General features: G+C 40.1%; 1 protein-coding gene across 1 annotated transcript in view; it reads left to right on the top strand.

The window, feature by feature from the left end:
* Positions 1-8,690, top strand: part of SCML4 (Scm polycomb group protein like 4) — a 94,294-nt gene extending 85,604 nt beyond the window's left edge. Inside the window, exons 5-6 of the mRNA XM_044675402.1 lie at positions 2,944-3,089; positions 8,565-8,690. Coding sequence (XP_044531337.1) covers positions 2,944-3,089; positions 8,565-8,690 — 272 coding nt within the window. The remainder of the gene's footprint in view (positions 1-2,943; positions 3,090-8,564) is intronic.
* The last annotated feature ends 10,087 nt before the right edge of the window (positions 8,691-18,777 follow it).

Here is an 18,777-nt window from a genome sequence, read left to right as displayed (position 1 = left end):
CCTTCCTTCCTTCCTTCCTTCCTTCCTTCCTTCCTTCCTTCCTTCCTTCCTTTCTTCCTTCCTTCCTTCCTTCCTTTCTTTCCTATGGTATCCTTTGTTATATACAAGCTTCAATCTAAGTATGAGCTAATGTTGCCACATGCTGCTCCTCAATGAATGAATCCATCAACAAGCACTTATTTATTTCAGTATCTGTTTTGAGCCAGACAGTGTCAGGGGGTGGAGCTTGAGCTGAGCTTTGAAGGATACTCAGGACACCAAGTCTGACCAGATGGATTAACAAATGTTTATTGAATAAATAATTCTGGGGGAAAGAGACAGGAATCTGGGACCTCATCTATGATGAGACTATCGCAGGTACAGTGAGGAGGGCCTAGGGTAGGGCAGCAGCAATAGGAATAAAGAGTAAAGAGGAAGAATTATAAAGGGTATGGTGGAAAGAAGTAGGAGTTGAGACATGGACTTTAAAGCCTTGATGTTACCACTAACCAGCTTCTAACCTTGAGAAAGATACTTTTTCTCTCCCTCAATCAGTTAATCAGTAAACATATAATAATAATCACTAGTACTTATCAAGCACTTTAATGTTTGCATAGCCCTTCTAGTATATTATTTCATTTGACCCACCCGATAATCTTATGAGAGGTGCTCTTATTATTTCCATTTTACAGATGAGGAAACCAAAGTCAAGAGTGGTTAAATGGCTTGCCCAGAGAGTCACATAGCTAGGAAGTAACTAAAGTTGAATTTGAACTCAAGTCTTTCTAATTCCAAGTTAGTCACTAGAACCACTATACCATCTAGCTAGTATTAAGGGCTTGTTCTCTACTAGGTACTATGGTGGGCACTGGACATAGGGGATAGGGACTGGATTTTGTTCATATAGGGAACTCTCAAGTGAAGAATTTCCCTTGATTGATGTAGCTCAGGACTTTCTCTTTAATTTATAATCTTAGAGAATTGTCCAAAGCATAAAGAAAGTGACTTGCCCAGGCACTGAGGAGACAAAGAAAAAAAGTTGTTCCTACTTTCATTGAGCTTATGCTCCATTATGAAGACAATTTGTATATAAATAATCAGAAACAAACCCTTAAAACTGCTCTAAGACTTTTGAGACACCCTGTGCAAAAATCTGGGCAACTAGATGGAATAGTAGGTAAAGTGCAAGGACTGGGGTTGGAAAGATTCATCTTCATGAGTTCAAATCTGACCTTAGACACTAACTAGCTATGTTAATCTGTTTGCTTCAGTTTCCTCTTCTGTAATATGAGCTGAAGACGGCAATGGAAAAAAAAAAGCACCACTCCAGTATCTTTGCCAAGAAAACCCCAAATGCAATCATGAAGATTCAGATACAACTGAATACTAGCTGAACAACAGCAACATGCAAAAATATGAGGCCATTTGAGGTGGGGGCGAAGACACACTAGCAACTGAAGAGATTAGGAAAGTTCTCTTGTAGGTGATCTGTGAGCTGAGCTTAAAGGAAACTGACGGTTCTAAGATTTAAGGATGAGGAGAGAGTTTGAGTTGAGCTCAGTTTCCCCATCAATAAAAGGAGAGGTTAAGCTAGATGACTTCCATCTCTAAATTCTATGGCTTTCAAGAACCAGTACGACATGAAATTGAGAAAATGAAAATTTATTTAATATTTTAAAAAACAAGATAGTTGAACTAGGAAAGAAAGAATGAGTGCTGTACAATGCAAGAGAGTTTGGGATTTGATTATGCATATGCATCTATGGAGATCCCTGAGAATCCCTGGAGTCACTTTTTCCATTTTCCACTCCCATCTTCTGCAACTTCTCTTGTGGCAATTCTCCATGTGCCTCTGCTCTCCCTCCTTGTGCCAGCTCTAGCCCTTTACACTCCAACTGTGTCCTTAGAGCTGGCAGACGTTCATTATAGACCAATTGGTAGTGACAGGTTTCAGGAGGATTGAGCCAATGTGAGTCTCGGTGATGGAAGGTTTTTGGTTTTGGTTTTTCTTGGTGTGCTGTAAAAATGGACTTTCCAGTTCCCTAGACTGGGCGATAACTGTCATGGGTGATAAACCCCATGTTAGCGGGTTTACATGGATGTGATGTTAAAGATTTATCCTTCTGCACAGACCAAGAATAAAGATATAAATGTACCTCCCTTCTGCGGTGTCTTTATTGCTTTGATTTAAAGCCAGTGAGGGCTGAAGTGACCTTAAATCATCCTGCCCTCACAGTATTAAAAAGTCACATTTTCAGTGTTTATCTTAGCACTTCTAAGCGGGTTAACAAGGAGACTGTTCATCAAGGGACCACAGCTCAAGGCAAGACTAGGATTAAAAGAATTCTGAGGAGAAAGGTTCTTTTAAACACCACGGATATCAGTTGATACAGGAAAATAATTATCCAATCCCTGTTTCTTCCTTTCTCCATTTTAGGTCATAGAGAAAATAGGAAGTGTGAGCTCTATATGGGATCTTAGAGTTGAAGACTTTAGAGACCTTTTAGTCCAATTTCATTTTAAAGAAGAGGGAACTGTGGCTCAGGGATATTAAGAGCACACTGATAATATCTATCAGAGGCAGGATTTGAATTCAGGTCCTATTACTAGAACCAGTGTAATTTCAAACCCCTTCCCTATTGCTTAGTGCTTCTACAATGGGCTTGGTAGGGATGGAAGAGGGAAACAACAGGCAGCCTTTCCTTTGCCCAGTAAGAGAATGAGTCTTTCTTCTTCATGCTACCACCTTCTCCTATCCCATCTCAAAGTCCAACGCACACACCTCGTGGGGTTCAGTGCCCTGACTATATAGAAAAAATTATTTTTACTGGGGTCTCCCATTCTCCCAGATTAGAGCCCAGGGTTCAACCAGATAGTAGCCAGCAGTTTCCCTGAGTGGGAGGCCCTGGGTTCATTATCTAATAGCTTTTTATACTTTTCCTCTATTTGCTTATCCCCATTTAGCCTCAAGTCCTTCTCCAGATGGACAAGATGCCACCCGACCTACCAGCAAGAATCCCTCCACCTGGACTGTGGAAGATGTGGTCTGGTTTGTGAAAGATGCTGACCCCCAGGCCTTGGGACCTCATGTGGAGCTCTTCAGAAAACATGTACGCAGATGTTGTGGGCCCTGATAAGGGGTTGTAGGATGGTCTGAGATAAACATACAGGTGACACTGACTTGTTAAGGTGGAGCAAATCAATAGTACCACACTCCCCTCTATCAGAGGAAAATTTGGGAGACAGACTAAAAAAAGCACTTGCATGCTCTCCATTTACCCAACCAAAGAATGAAGCTTTCTTCTGAGGACTGGAGTTCAAATCCTGCCTCTGGTATGGTCTAAGAGAAGTCATTTAACTCCTCTAGATTATAGATTTCTCAGCTATAAAATGAAGGAACTGGATTAGAAGGCCCAGAAGGTCCTTTTTATCTCTAGATCTAAGATCCTACAACCACTTTTGTTATTCGTGAATCTAAAATAACATTTTGTTGGTCCCACATCTTAACTGGTTTTGGCATTTACCAGGTAGGCCAATTTGAGTTTATTAGGTTTTTTTCAAGTAAAGTAGCATATAGAGCTATCTAGCATATAGAGCTGTTATTTAGTCATTTTCAGTTGTGTTTGATATTCTGTGATGTTTTCTTGGCAAAGATAATGGAGAGGTTTACCATTTCCTTCTCCAGTTCATTTAACAGATGAGGAAACTGAGGCAAACAGGGTTAAGTGACTCACCCAGCATCACATAGCTAGTACGTGTCTGAGGCCAGATTTGAACTCATGAAGATGAGTTTTCCTGATTCCAGGTCCTACTCTTCCACCTAGCTGCAGACTCACTAATTAGGAGATTGGCAAACCTTTTAGAGATCACATGTCAAAACAACACCTTCAAGCTGCCTGTGAGCCCCCTGTGTTACTCCAGACAGTCAAGGGAGGAAGTGCTGACATTGGGTGGCTGGACAGAAGGGTGGGGCATGCAAAAATGTCATCAGGTTCTGTGGAGAGGGGAACAGAGCAGCCCCCTTCGGCATTTTTGCCATGTCTTTGCCAACATGGCATATCCAGTTAGGACTTTTCCTAGGAAAATGTGATTCTTCTTGCCCCCAACATTGGGCAAAACTCCCACAAAAAAGTCCTAGGGAGCTCTTAAAGTTCAGGTCTCAACACTCCCATGGACCATACTTGGGAGGTAAGGTTACTGGGATCTGAAATTTGTGTTGCTGTTTAGCATCTCTGGTCTCTAAGCACTTTGTGATCTTATATATGAGTTATTACTCAGGACTGTGGGTCAGGATTGCTGGCCTCAGGTCCAAGATAGATCTGGGATAGTCATTTGAATTCCCAGGCTTAACCAAAACAAATGAGATACAGTTTTAAAAATGTCCTGAGATTCCTGAAAGCCAAGAGCTTAGATTCACACAAAGCTATCTTAGCTTGCTATATGCCCTTCCAGTACAATACATTATTTGTTTTTGTTCTATCTCTGGAAACATTATAAACAAATTAATTTGGGAGAGGAGTAGAGGGAGAGTTGGAGAGGGGACATCAAGGACATCGATGATGAGCCCACCCTGTAGGTGCTATAGGCAAGGAAGGATTCCCTATTATCTTGGAAAGGGAGGCTTTGGTGGGATGACTGGGCAGCCTGGATAATGATACAAGAGCCACATCCACCATTTATATTGGACACATTTATATATGTGTCTGGGGTGGCAAGGGTTGGGGAAAGAGGAGAAGAAAGCTAATTTCTTTACTGATACCTGAATCTTATTCACATGTTTTTCATGTGCAAAACAATCTATTCAAATAGGCTCTGCTGGACAGAATCTCATCTTTGAGCTTCCATTATTGCTCTCTCCACTCCGGTATATTTTGTTTTGGGGGAAGAGGAGAGTACTAGCAACCAAGCGACAAACCCTAGCTATAACAAATACCCATAAGTCCCAGCCCCCAAAACAAATGATTATGGAGATATAAAAGATCAAAGACAAGCACCCCACACACACACACTGAGGGAGAGCATTTCTTGAAAACTGCTGGTGAACTTCATTAAAACATTAGTAACCATTAGCACAACAGGTGTAACAAGTAGCAAGGTCCAGAAGCAATGAGATTCAGGAAAGGGCATCTTTTGTTTGAGGGTGTGTAGTGGAGGAAGAGAAGTTTATTGGAGAAGAGGAGGGTGAAAATCTAGTTCCATCCAAGGAAGGCTTATCCCAGTGGGAGACCCTGGGTTTAGGAGATTGTTAAAAGTAAAACTTGAAAGTGGGGTGCAAGAGGGAAGGGCAGTTAGATGGGAGAAGGGGCCGAAGACAATCTTGACCTACTCCATAACTGTGCCTAGGGTTGGCCCAGGATCCAAGGAGAAAGGGAGGGGTGTTGCTCTTCTCATACTTAATGAACATTAAATCATTCCCGTTCTTGAAGCTCTTATCAATTCCATGTTGTATTCTGGGAAATATATAATAGTACAGGTATCTAAACCGAGGTGAGAAGATGCTGAAGAAGGCCAGTTGAATTAGACTCATGAATTAAATATATCTTCAGGAGTTCTGTGTCTTTATTAGGAAAATGGAATTAACACAAGTACTGTTGGTGATTAGCTTATTAACCATAGCCCTATGATTGCATGTGCTAAACCTTAGTAAAAAGCAGGTGAATAATTTTGTGTCGTTATTGACACAACCAGAAGGCACCTGAAATCTCTCACTGAGTGCAATTACTACACTGGCAATCAACTAAAGTGAAGTATGAAAATTTTAAACACACACACACTCACTCATGAAGCTCAGGGAATAAATGACACATGGGTAAAGGAATGTACAAAACCTGATTTTGTTCCATGTTCTTGAGTATGATGGATGTCACATCTTATTCTTAGAGACATAGGTTGGAGTGAGGAGACGTGGTATGGAGAAGACAAACAGAGATACAGTTTTCTGAGACCCCACTGAATAATAGAGATATTATTCTTTAATTCCAGCAACAAGAGGACATAGTAAATGAAAAGATTAGGCAGGACCCCAAACCCACCAGAAGAGAATGCTAGCCAATAGAATGCAAAGTCCTTGTGGGTAGAGATTTCCCTTTTGTCTTTGCATTCCCATCACTTAGAATACTGCCTGGAATATAGTAGGCACTTAATAAATTCTTGTTTAATTACATTGTGGAGTTCTTTATCCCTCAGTTATCTACCCATTGTGAGACCTTAGTCAAACCATTCACTCATTCCTTAATGAATTCCTCAAGAGAGCAAAAGCAATCATTGGATTTTGATCCTGGAGATCATTTAGTCAAACCCTTTTATGAGGAAACTGTCAGAAAGGGAAAATAACTAGTACAAGGTAAGATAGGTAAGAACCAGAGTGGGAATTTGAGCCCACATCTTTTTCCTTTAAATCTAGTACTCTTTCCATTGGAAGGGCATGGACATACACAACATTTAAAGATGAACTTTCCAATTATATCTTCATCATTGATTTAGAAATGGAAAAGACTTTAGAGATCTTCTGATGCAATTCCCCCTTTTACACATGGGGAAACTGAGACCCCAAAAAGCAAAATGATTTTCCCAAGGTTACATATGTAGTAAATGGTATTGCCAGCAAACATAAGTCTTTTACTTCTTAAGTATACATTTATGCACTCAAACATTTTTTTCTTAAACCATTATCTTCTACTTTAGAATCATTATTTAAGTATTGCTTTTGAGATAGAAAAGTGGTAAGGGCTAGGCAATCAAGATTAAATGATTTGCTCAGGGTCATTCAGCTACGAAGTATCTGAGGCCAAATTTGAGCCCAGAACCTTCTATCCCTGGGCCTGGAGTTCTTATCTACTGAGCCACCTAGGTGTCCCTCAAACATTTATTCCTAGGGGGTTATTTACACTCCCACTTTTGAGCTGTGTGTGTGTGTGTGTGTGTGTGTGTGTGTGTGTGTGTATGTGTTTTGCCAGGTGGCACAATGGATAGAGTACCTGGCCTGGAATCAGGAGCCTAGCTGTGTGACCCTGGGGAAGTCATTTAACTTCTCTTTGCCTCAGTTTCTCATCTGTAAAATGAACCAAAGAAGGAAATGGAAAGCCCCTCAGTCTTTGTCAAGAAAACCCCAAATGTTGTCATAAAGAATTGGATATGACCCAAACAACTGAACAACAAGTGTGTGTGTGTGTGGAGAGAGAGAGAGAGAGAGAGAGAGGAAAGAGAGAGAGAGAGAGAGAGAGAGAGAGAGAGAGAGAGAGAGAGAGAGAGAAGAAAGAGAGAGAGAGAGAAGAAAGAGAGAGAGAGAGAGAGAGAATATATTTATATACAAATGAGTGACTAAGCCACATATCCAGGTATGATTCTTGTTTCTAACAAGAGGATATATTGATTTGTTTTTCTTCAGGTCACCAGAAGTAAAAGATGTCTCCTATAAAAGCATCTTTATGCCATAGACCACCAAGTAAATAAATATCAGTCATTATTATTATTATATAATTTAAATAAAGGCTTACATTTCCAATGTACAAGGTCACTTTTCTGGTGACAGACCTTGATACTTGACAATTCCCCTGCAAACATTGTCTGAAAAAAGAAGTGGTTATGTGACAAGGAAAAGGCAACTTATCGTGCTTTAAAAATTCATAAGGGCCAACTAGGTGGTATAGTGGTTCGAGTGCCAGGCCTGGAGTTAGGAGGACGTGGGTTCAAATTTATTCTTAGATACTTCCTAGCTATGTGACTCTGGGTAAGTCATTTAACCCTGTTTGCCTAGCCCTTGCTCTTCTGTCTTAGAATTGTTACTAAGATAGAAAGTAAAGAACTAAAAAAATGTTCATGTGATTTTAAGTCAACCACAGCCCTAAAATTCACAGGTCTAAGCAATTTGGGACAATGCCCCCAAACTCAAACTGCACAAATCCTTTGATGGAGCAATACTACTATTAGACCTGTATTCTCTGACCCTCTCTCTGTGTGTCTTATTACAGAACAAGAAAAAGGACCCAGATATATGAAAACATGTTTAGCAGTTCTTTTCACAATAGCCTCAAAGTGAACACTAAAGGGATACCCATCTATTTCAAAATGATGAAATAAATTTTGGCATGCAAATATAATAGAATATTATTATGCCATAAGAAATGTTTAGAGGAAACTGAGAACTTTATGAACTGATGCAAAATAAAGTGAACAGAATTAGAACAATTTAGACAATAACAACTTTATAAAGGAAATATCTTTGAAAGATTATAGAATTCTTTATCAAAGCAATGATAAATCATGAGTACAGAGGACTGAAGATGGAATACCACCAATCTCTTGCCAAAGAGGTAGTGGTCTTAAAATGAGACACACATTTCTCCCAGTATCCAATGTTAACATTTTGCTGGACTCTGTACATTTGTTATGAGGGTTTTATTTTTTGTGTTTTGCGATTGTTATTCAGTTGGAGGTGGTGAGGTAGGAAGAAGAAATAATACATGTTTATAAAAAGAAAATAGAGGTGAAAAATATTTCCAAGTATATGAACAAACTCTCAAATATTCTCAGTCTCTGATTCTTTTTTCCCTCTCTCTCTGTTTCTGTCTCTCTCTTTCAACTAGGAAATTGATGGCAATGCATTATTGCTGCTGAAGAGTGACATGATCATGAAATACCTGGGCCTGAAACTAGGGCCGGCACTGAAACTTTGCTACCACATCGATAAACTCAAACAGTCTAAGTTCTGAGATTCTCTAGAGCATAGAAGCCAGATGTTGACATCAAATAAGAGGGTAGACTTCAAGGTAATTCGCTGCCTTACCAATGTATGACTCCAACCACAAAATTATTTTCTCCTAAAAAAAAAGACTTTGTTTTAAAAATTCGTACATCTTTACCTTTTTTGTTAAAAAAAATCAAGTCTGGCCTTTGTAAAGAGGCTGTATTATGTGAACAAGTTGCAAAAAAGGTACAAAAACCTTAATGATTATTTTAAACATTCCATATATGATTACTGTTCTTAAAGTATGCCTTATTTTTGTAACCCAAAAGTAAGAACACTGGATGTGAAAGCCCTCTGAGACACCTTGGGGGTTACAAAGAGATTAAAAAGAGAAAACAACCCTGACAGACTCTGTGCAGAGGGTGGTGAAGGAGTAATCCTGGTTTATTAAAGGTGTTGCCATTCCAACCAGTGCCAACAGCAGCACTGCCCAGCATTACGTACATCTCCTGGGACATTTCCAGTGTTAGTCAGCTTGGTTCAGCTGTCAGAGATGTCGCTTGAGAATGACTTCTTTGTCTTGCACTATCTGGAAAACTTGAATTCTTTTGCTTTCCAAAAAAAAGAAAGGAGAGGAGAGGAGAGGAGGGGAGAATAGAGGAGAGGAAAATAGAGGAAAGGAGAATAGAAGGGGAGAGAATAGAGGAGAGGAGAAGGAAAGGTAAGGAGGAAAAGGAGAGAAGAGAAGAGAAGAGAAAAGAGAAGAGAAGAGAAGAGAAGAGAAGAGAAGAGAAGAGAAGAGAAGAGAAGAGAAGAGGAGTTGTGTCCTTCTGCTGGTTGAAATACCTTGTTGTCCCACTAGAGGGGAGACTTTTAATAAACTTTCAAGATTTGAACTTCACAATATAGCTCTTATACAGTGTTGGTGAGAGAAAATAGTCATTTTTCTGAACTGCATCTGGCCTTTGCATTTGGCTCTTAGCCCAATCAACCCACAATCAGAACCAGAGAATGCAACCAGCAAAGAAACCAAAATCCAGAGTGGTGCTTTTTCATGCTCAGTAATTGTTGGCTCACTGGCTGACAGTTTTACTGGCTGGCTGACTATCTCTCTGTCTAACTGAGTGACTGACCAACAGGCAAAGAGAGTCCTTCTGCTTCATGCTCTTTTAATTGTTGACTGGCCGACTGTCAGTCTGTTTGAGTGATTGCTTTTTTGACTGTCTGTTTAATTGAGTGACTGAGGACTGAACGACTGACTGATTAGCCAACAGGCTAAGAGAGCGCTTCTATTTTGTGCGCACTATTTGTTGTTGACTGACTAGCTGGCAACCTGGCTGACTGAAACAGCCATGTATCAACAATAAGACTTTCGATGAAATATTTTTACCACATTGAACTGGGTGGAGCATTCCCTTCTGGTGCCATTTCTAGAGGGATCTCTGATTCTATTACAAAAATATCTCAGAAAGAGTGAGCCACAGATGGTCGACTGGAAAATGCAAAAAGTCTAAACCAAGTTCTGAACCTAGAAAGCACTGACCTACAAATATCCTTGCTGGACTGTAGTTGGAACTGTGGCTAATTTCATTAGTCTTTAACACATAACACAGATATGGTGTTTTAGGTCTGTATTCAATTTACAAATAGATTTTCTCTCCCCACCATGAAGGGATATCAAAAATTGATTTTCTACCACTTTCACAGCTCTGTCCAACAGGAGAATGATATAGTCTATAATTTAATGGGACAGGAGGGGGTTGAACACTTTTTTCTTTCCCTCTCTGTCTCTTGCATTTCTCTCATTGAGTTGGAAAACCTGAATCCTTTAGAAAGGTGATTTGAGCTTTTCTAAGTGAATCACATTTTCTCAAAGAGGATCCAGAACAGTAAAGGAGTCCATAATTTGGCAAGTTTTGTGCCTTTCCTAGGAGTTTTAGAGGCAGAAGAAACCTAAATAGCAGATTGGCTACCTATAATCAAGGCAAGATGTCTTTGAACACCATTAGAAATGCTCAACCCCAGAAGGATGAGGGAACTTTGGAGAAATTGGCTTCATGGTTAAACATCTGAAATACCTCCATACCGACATCCTCTTTCACTGAAGACTGACTCAGAAGTGGGAAAGGGGAAAGGAAGGTGGAGATTTTTTTTTTTTAAACTTGCTCAAATGAGAGTCTTGAGTTTTCTAGTTGTGAACATGACCTAAAAATCAAACTTTGCAAGTGGACTCCATTTTGCCTCAATGAATGCTGACTTTTTGCCAGAGATGAAAAAGTCTTTTTAATCAGGCTTGGGACCGAGAAATAAAGACTTTTTGGGGAATAAATTGACTCAGTCCTCAACAGGTTTGGTAAATCCATACAATTACTGCTGTATAATAAATTGACTCGCTTCCCTTAAATGCCACTGTACATATTCAGAGCAGTTCAGTGCATATAAAGAGGCATTCTCCACATGAATGCTAGGTAATTCTAAGACAATCTGGTTTCTTCAAAGTGTTATGGTCTTGGTAGCACTCTGATCTTTTGATTCCTTTTCCACAAATATATACCTCATTTCATACTTTCAATATATATCCTCCCTGATATCCCTTCACATTGTCTCTCCCCGACTTCTCCCCAGTCCTCCCCATCCCCACGTACTTCCTGCAACCCCGTTTCGAAATAAACAATAATCAGTCAGTCCAAAACTCTTCTGAAATTGCACTCACACTCGTTTATCGGGAGAACAATGCTTTTGCCTCATTTCAGTTTCAAACAAAATCCGAGTCCCATTTTCCTACCGAATCCCACACAAAGCTTGAGATGCCACCTCGGTCTGGACCCCACAAACTCCCAACCCAGAGAATTTAATGTTTGACTTTTCACCAATTCCATCGCTCATAAAACGGATGCTGCCCTTATGTATAGGAGACCGATCTGAGAACAAACTCCTCCCAGCCTGTTTTTTTTTTTGCACTGGAATTCAATCAGGAGGCCAAATTGTTGTAGCAAGATTGCAATTATAATTAATTTTTCCCCCTCTCAAAAGTCTTGTCAAACCAGGCGGCTAAATAGCTCTGCCTTGTAAAACACGTCAGGCTATTTTCACTGAACAAGCTTTTATAGAGTCAGAACACAGATGTCGTTCCCTTCCAAATGAGAGCCTGTGTGGAGGCCTCACGCTTGTACAAATTAGGTTACTTGGTATTCCATTCCATAGCTTTTGCTTCAGATTGTAGCCAATAAAGACATATTTTTGCATCATTTAGAACAGGTGTGTGAGAATGGGTATATGTGTATGTGCGTGATACATGTGTGACTGGGTGTGTGCATGAGTTCGGAACCAATGGCACGAATCTGTTAGATACTTTAAAGGAATCAAGAGACGTTTCTATTGCCTCAGGCATTTTCAATATTTAATAAGTGTGAATGTTCTTTTTTTTATGAAGATTTTAGGTAAAGTCTGTGAGTTTTTCCCTCCCTTTCTGTTTTTCCTACAACTGTTGCTGAAACAGACTTAGAAAAAGTAGCATTCTATATAACAGCTACTTGGCTTTTAAATAAGCGCCCAGCTTACAGATTAGCCTTAGCTATGCTGAGGCTGATTGCTTTTAAGACCTTTCAGCCAGCTGACCCTTAGTAAACAATCTCACCTTTTACTGCCAGCTCCTCATTTTACAGATGATGAATCTCAGGCTGAGTGGTTGTGATCTGCCCAGGGTCATGAAGGCAGGTGGGAGGTGGAATCCAGATCTTCCTGATTTCAAATCCAATAACCTATTTACTAGACCTTGCCGTTGAGGGAATTTATCCCAGAGGATACATATGGGGTTTCCCCCAATTGTCCTGGCTTCACTAAGCCAGGCTGGCACTGCTGCATCCATGGCGTGCTTCTCTCTGGAGACCTTCTTTGCCTTATCCATCCTCAGCGAGAGGCTGCCATGCATTTCATCTTCCTCTCATTGTGAATGCTGGAGGAGAGGCTTCCCTCCTCAGGGAACAAGCATGCTGTGTAAGACCCTAGAAACCCTTCCAGGAATATTGAAAGAACACGGGAGGGAGATCCCTCCAGGAATATAGGATCTCCTGATGCTCTTGTTTAATGGCACTGCCAGTGGTTTTCTTTTGGGTGGGAAATTAGAATGGGTAAATCACTCAGAAGAACCAAAGAGGATGCGTAGGTTGGAGAAAGATGAGCACTGAGCTGAGGTTGGGGACGCAAGATCCTAGCTGGGAGGTAGCTAAAGAAAGGGAAACTCAGAAAGGTTGCCATTTGCCCAAGACCACAAAGATGGAGGGTTCCTATATATTTTCTCTAAGTCAATAAGAGAAACAACATAGCATGACAACCATAGGGGTGGTTTTGGAATCAGGAAAACCTGGATTCAAGTCCTTCATCTGATTCTTACTAGCTAGTATCTTAGGCAGCATTTAACCCCACCCCCCCTCCCCAATTACAAACCCCAAACTCCTTTGCACTCTACCACACTGGTTCCCAGTCATAGAATTGAGAGCTAGAAGGGACCTTACAGAGCACAGCTTCAGAGGAACATAGATTTAGAGCTAAAAATAGTCCTTAGAGATCATCTAGCCTACCTCATTACTATGCAGGTGAAGATGCTGAGTCCCAGGAAGGTAAAGGGAACTGGTCCATGGTCACACAGGTAGCAAATGGCAGTATCCAACCCACTGGACCAACGGATGGCTTTGTCCGAGTACGCAACAGTCATCATCCATAGTCTTCCTCTCTACTGAGAAGAGGGAGGACTATTTCGTCATCTGTCCTCTTGAAACCAGTCCTGGTCATTGCATTTAATCTGGATTTGGCTGACTTTAACTATTGTTTTCATTTGCGTCATTGTAATTATCATGCATATACATAGTCATATATAAAACTATGTAGGTATATAAAAAATTCTATGTTATTGTCTGGGTTTTGCTTTCTTTGCTTTGCATTGCTTCTTACAAATCTTCGCAGGATCCTTTGAATTCCTCATGTTTGACATTTTCTTTGGTATAATAAAATCCCATTAGTTTCCTACGCTTTAGCAACTCTCCCTAATGGATGGGCCACCCACTTTGCTTTCAGTTTTTGTTGCTTTTCTGTACATGTGATGTCATCCACACAGGGAACTATCAGTGAGGAAATTCTCCCCACTCATGTGAATGTCCATAATTTATAGCTTTAGAAAATTGCCTGGGACATTCAGAAGTATGATGACTTGTTCATTGTCAGCTGGTTAATATATATCAGGGTCAGGATGTGACTTTTTTTTCATGTCTTTCTTAAAAAATTCATTTAATTTCATGGTTTTTTAAACCCATATCTTCTATCTTGGAATCAATAGTGAGTATCAGTTCCAAGGCAGAAGAGTGGGAAGAGCTAGGCAATTGGGGGTTAAGTGACATGCCCAAAGTCACACAGCTAAGATGTGTCTGAGGTCATATTTGAACCCAGGACCTTCCATCTCCAGATCTGGTGCTCTATCCACAACCTAGCTGTCCCCAAACCCAGGTCTTCTTGATCCTGAGTCTTGTCCCTTAAGTGCTATCCCACTGCTGCCTCTTTTCTAATTTTTTTTCTTACATACCAAAAAATGCTGCTATGAACATTTCTCATATATGTGTGTATATATTTATGTGTATCTATTTTTCTAAATATGTGCATATATGTAGATACACAAGCATATATGCATCTATATATAGATATCTAGAGAGCTACGTGCCTATGTTTATATATGCCTATAGGCACATATGCACACATACATGCATAAATAAGCACATGTGTGCACACATATATACACATGTATGTATACATGTATGCACACATATAGCCTTTCTATCTTTGACCTCCTTAAGGTCCATGTCTTTTAGAGTTGAGTCAAATAATATGAACAGATTATTAATTTTTTCACATTTTCCCAAACTGACAAGCACGGTAGTTTTCCAGTCAGCTTTAACATTACTTAGTCACGAGCACAAAGATACCCATACTCCAGATGGTGCTTCTTACACATCCATGGACAGGCAGGCTCGGCAGATGAATAGATGGTCAGAGCTCTGAGCTACCCAGTGTTTCCTTTCTTGTGGTGCCAAACCAGGAGGCGGCTTTGTCTCAGGCAACTACTCATAGTCGTCTCTGCTGCTCTAATCCAATAGGATTATCTGAGGAGGAAGCACTGGGCAATCCCAGCACCCTCCGCCCCATTCCTCGCGATGGTTGGCCACTTCCCTCATCCACAATTCCTTCATGGATCATTGGAGGCTGATTCTTTGGAAATCTAGCATTGACTGGAAAAGGATTCACGTTGATTCATTGCCACCAGTTAAATATTATGGAAACATGTCTGCTAACAATTTGCTTTGTGTAATTGGCTCTAATGCTAATCAGCAGCAGCTGTGATGCTTCCTGTGGTAAATTCCTTTGTGGTTGCAGTGGTATTATCACACATGTACTTCACACACATGCTACATGAGAGTCACTCTCACACGGGCACACCGAAGTTTCAAGAAACTCCCTTAATTCAAAATCAGCATAAGGTAAAACCACATTTATTATTATTGTTATTATTATTAATGAATACGATGCTTTGTGTTATTCTCTCCTTATATTTTTAGCCAAGTCTAGAATTAGTTCATCTGGTTGATAAGATGGCTTTCCCACACGCATTATCTAGACTTTCCATGGAAGAGGCAATTCCTCAGGGCTGGAGGGTTAACATATATTTTTTTCTAAGTCAAGGAAGAGAAATAGTATAGCATAATAATTAGAGGGGTTGTTTTAGAGTCAGAAAAACCTGAATGCAAGTCCTTCATCTGATTCACACAAGCTCTGTGCCTTTCTAAGTTGATTATCCCTCAGTGAACTGAGCAATTCTTTAAGATCATAAATGATTCAAGAATTGCTGATCGGCATCAATGGAGGGAGTTTCCAAAGTACAAAAAGACACACCAGAATTGTATGGGCAATGTTGTAAATGTTAGAGAGGAGAAGAAGGAGTCAGCCCAGCTAAAGGATGGACTATTGTCTAAGCAGGCAAACCATATTATGTTAGTAAAAGCAAAAATCTTTCTGCTTGGATGATACAAAGATATGCTCTAATCTAGGGTAGTTTGATGGTACAGTGGATAGAGTGCTGGACCTGGAGTCAAGAAGACTCATGAGTTCAAATCTGGTCTCGAATACTTAAAAGCTGTGTGACTCTGAGCAAGAAAATCACTTAACCCTGTTTGCCTCAGTTTCCTCATCTGTCAAATGTGCTAGAGAAGAAAACAACAAACCACATTAGCATCTTTGCCAAGAAAATCCCAAATGGGGTCATGAAGATTCAGACAAAACTGAAAACGACTGAACAACAACAATCCACACTCCCAAAGTAATTATTCTGTTTCATTTTAGCTGGATAAATTAGTTCTTAGAGTGGGGTGTATAAATGGATAGTCCAGACTACTTGTTCATGCCTGTTATAAGAAGTTCATCATAAAAACCAACATAATTGCTCCATTGCTGCTCCATAACCTAGAGTGTGCTAACAAGATAACTCATCCCCACTGACTGTCAATTAAAGTAAACTGCCTTGAATTGAAACTCATTTCTCTACTATAAACCACAGAATCATGGAAAAGAAGGAAAGAAACACAAAACAATAATTACCTACTATGTGCTAGGATGGCACCAAGCATTTTACAAAGATCTCATTTGATCCCTACAACAACTGTGGGAGATAGGTGCTATTGTTAACCACATTTTACAGTTGAGGAAACTGAGGCAAACAGGTTAAATGTCATGTCCAGGGTTATATAACTAATAAGTATCTGAAAGGCTAGATTTGAACTCTGGTCTTCCTGACTGTAAGCCCAGTGTTCTATTCACTGGGTCACCTACTTGCCTCATGGAATCTTAAAACTCTAAGACTCCTTAGAAACTATCAAGTCTAAACCACTTCCCCAGACATAAATCCCCTCTATAACATTCCAGACAGAATAGCGATTTTCTGTTTGACCACTTCCGGTAATAGGGAGCTCACTCTTGAATAACTATAGCTGTTAGAAAGTTCTTTCTCGTATGAAAAATCATGCCTTTTTGTATATGAGTCATGATGGGGACCAAACCAATTTGCTCAATATGGAAGCGGTTTTCTGGAATTGTCCTCCATCGCTCCATGGCAAAGAGAGGCAGACTTTTCAAAAGTCGGTAGCTAAGCCTCTAGTTCTCCATGTGAGTTAAAGATTGCCAATAGATCTGAGATTGAGCCTCCAAGAGTACTCTCTTGCTTTTCAAAGGGAAGGCTTTCAATAAAAATTGAAATGTGGATAGGTCACTTTATCAGATGTAGCATCCTTGTCATGGAAAAAAGAGGCAGTGAAAATTTTGTGAGCTCATAAAAAATTTGGGGCAACCAAGAGACTTTTTAAAACCTAGCTATAAAGCTGCCTATAAGCACATAAACATATGAGTATGTGCATTTGGGTTTACGAATCTGTAAAATTTTATGCTTTGATTACAACTGTTATTACATTGGAAAATGTTGAATGAAACAGAATCTCTTCTAATTGCCCTCACTAATTCTGGAACCAACTTAGTTTAAAGAAACCAATTATTGTAATTGACAATAGACGCACAAGTTTGCTCTTTAGAGTGTCTGTTCTTCCTGTTAACGGGGGATGACCCAAGTTAGGTTGTGTGACAAAGGATTGGCAGAGATAGAATGTGGGGTAGAAGAAGGGAGTGGTGGAGAGTTTTGTGGACAGCTTTTCAGTGTACTGCTCTTTTTTTATTTAGAAAGAAACATCCAGAGATCCGATGTAACAGCCAGATTTTTTAAAAAAGAAAACATTTATGGAATATGTAGTTTGTTCAGTTATCATCGTCCAGTTATGGGGTGAGTGCCTTCTGAAAACATCTCAAATTTGGCAAAACTGCCAGGCTTAAAGATTTTCCCAGGAAGAAACTACTAGTTACATTCTGTTCTGATGGGTGTTTTGGTTTTTTTATTTTAATAATTCCTAAGTTTCATCTATGTTGCAAAGCAGCAGCAGCATACAACTTCTTCCAGTAGGGGTTGGATTGGGAATCTGGGGATTTCCCATGATACAGCCTCTTCAAGTCGAGTAAGGGAAGGGCAAAGGAAGATAAAAAGTTACAGTGACATTCATAGGGTGACTCTTGCCCCACCTGAATGAGACTGCATATGCCATTCACCCGGAGTAAGAAGGGCAGCTGAACAACCCTCTCCCTTTCTCTTCACTCATAGTCTCCTTTCTTGGAAGGATTTGAATTTTGACTGGTCGGTGGACACCATTGGAAGAGTGAATGTGATCTTCTGATACTTAGGACTGAATCTCTATATCAGGGGTTGGCAATGTATGGCTCTCAAGCCATATCTGGCACTTTTGAGGGCCAGATATGGCTCTTTCTGCAGGAGCCATAAAGTCAACTTTTTTTTCAGGCACTGTTACAGGAGCGTACACTGTGAGCACTGTACGGCTCTCATGAAATTACATTTTAAAAAATGTGGTGTTTATGGCTCTCATGGCCAAAAAGGTTGCCGACCCCTGCTCTATATGATGGGGTTGAGCTCAGCTTTAATTTCAATTCATACACATCCATCCTTACGAAAAACAGAATGGCAGGGGCTAGGTAGTGTCTGCTTTCCCATAAACAACGTTAGTACTTGGAATACCTCTCCCTCTCTGTCTCCCTCTCCCTTCCAAAATAGCTATTTTAGGTTCAAAGTATTCTGTGGGTTCAAATCCACTCTGCTTTTTACAAATATTATCTCATTTGATCTTCACAATAACTTTGCATGGTAGATGCTATTGTTATCTTCATTTTACAGTTGAGGAAATTGGGGCAAACAGACGTCAAAGTTTCTTGCCTAAGATCACACAGCTAGAAAATCTCTTTGATACTATGTTTTGGACAGGAGAAAAAAAAAACCTTCCTTTCTCTTCTACACCGTTATTTTCTTTGTTCCTTACTGTATGATACAACTGTCTTGGGTTTTATAGTTTATAAAACTTAGCAATATGTGGCTAGGAAGAGGTAGAGAATAGAGAATCAATCCCTTCCCTTCCCTTCCCTTCCCTTCCCTTCCCTTCCTTTCCCTTCCCTTCCCTTCCCTTCCC

Source organism: Gracilinanus agilis, chromosome 4 (genome assembly GCF_016433145.1).
Source record: "Gracilinanus agilis isolate LMUSP501 chromosome 4, AgileGrace, whole genome shotgun sequence".
NCBI classification, from domain to species: Eukaryota; Metazoa; Chordata; class Mammalia; order Didelphimorphia; family Didelphidae; genus Gracilinanus; species Gracilinanus agilis.
Note: the sequence above shows the minus strand (reverse complement) of the source record. Positions and strands in the feature narration are given on the sequence as shown.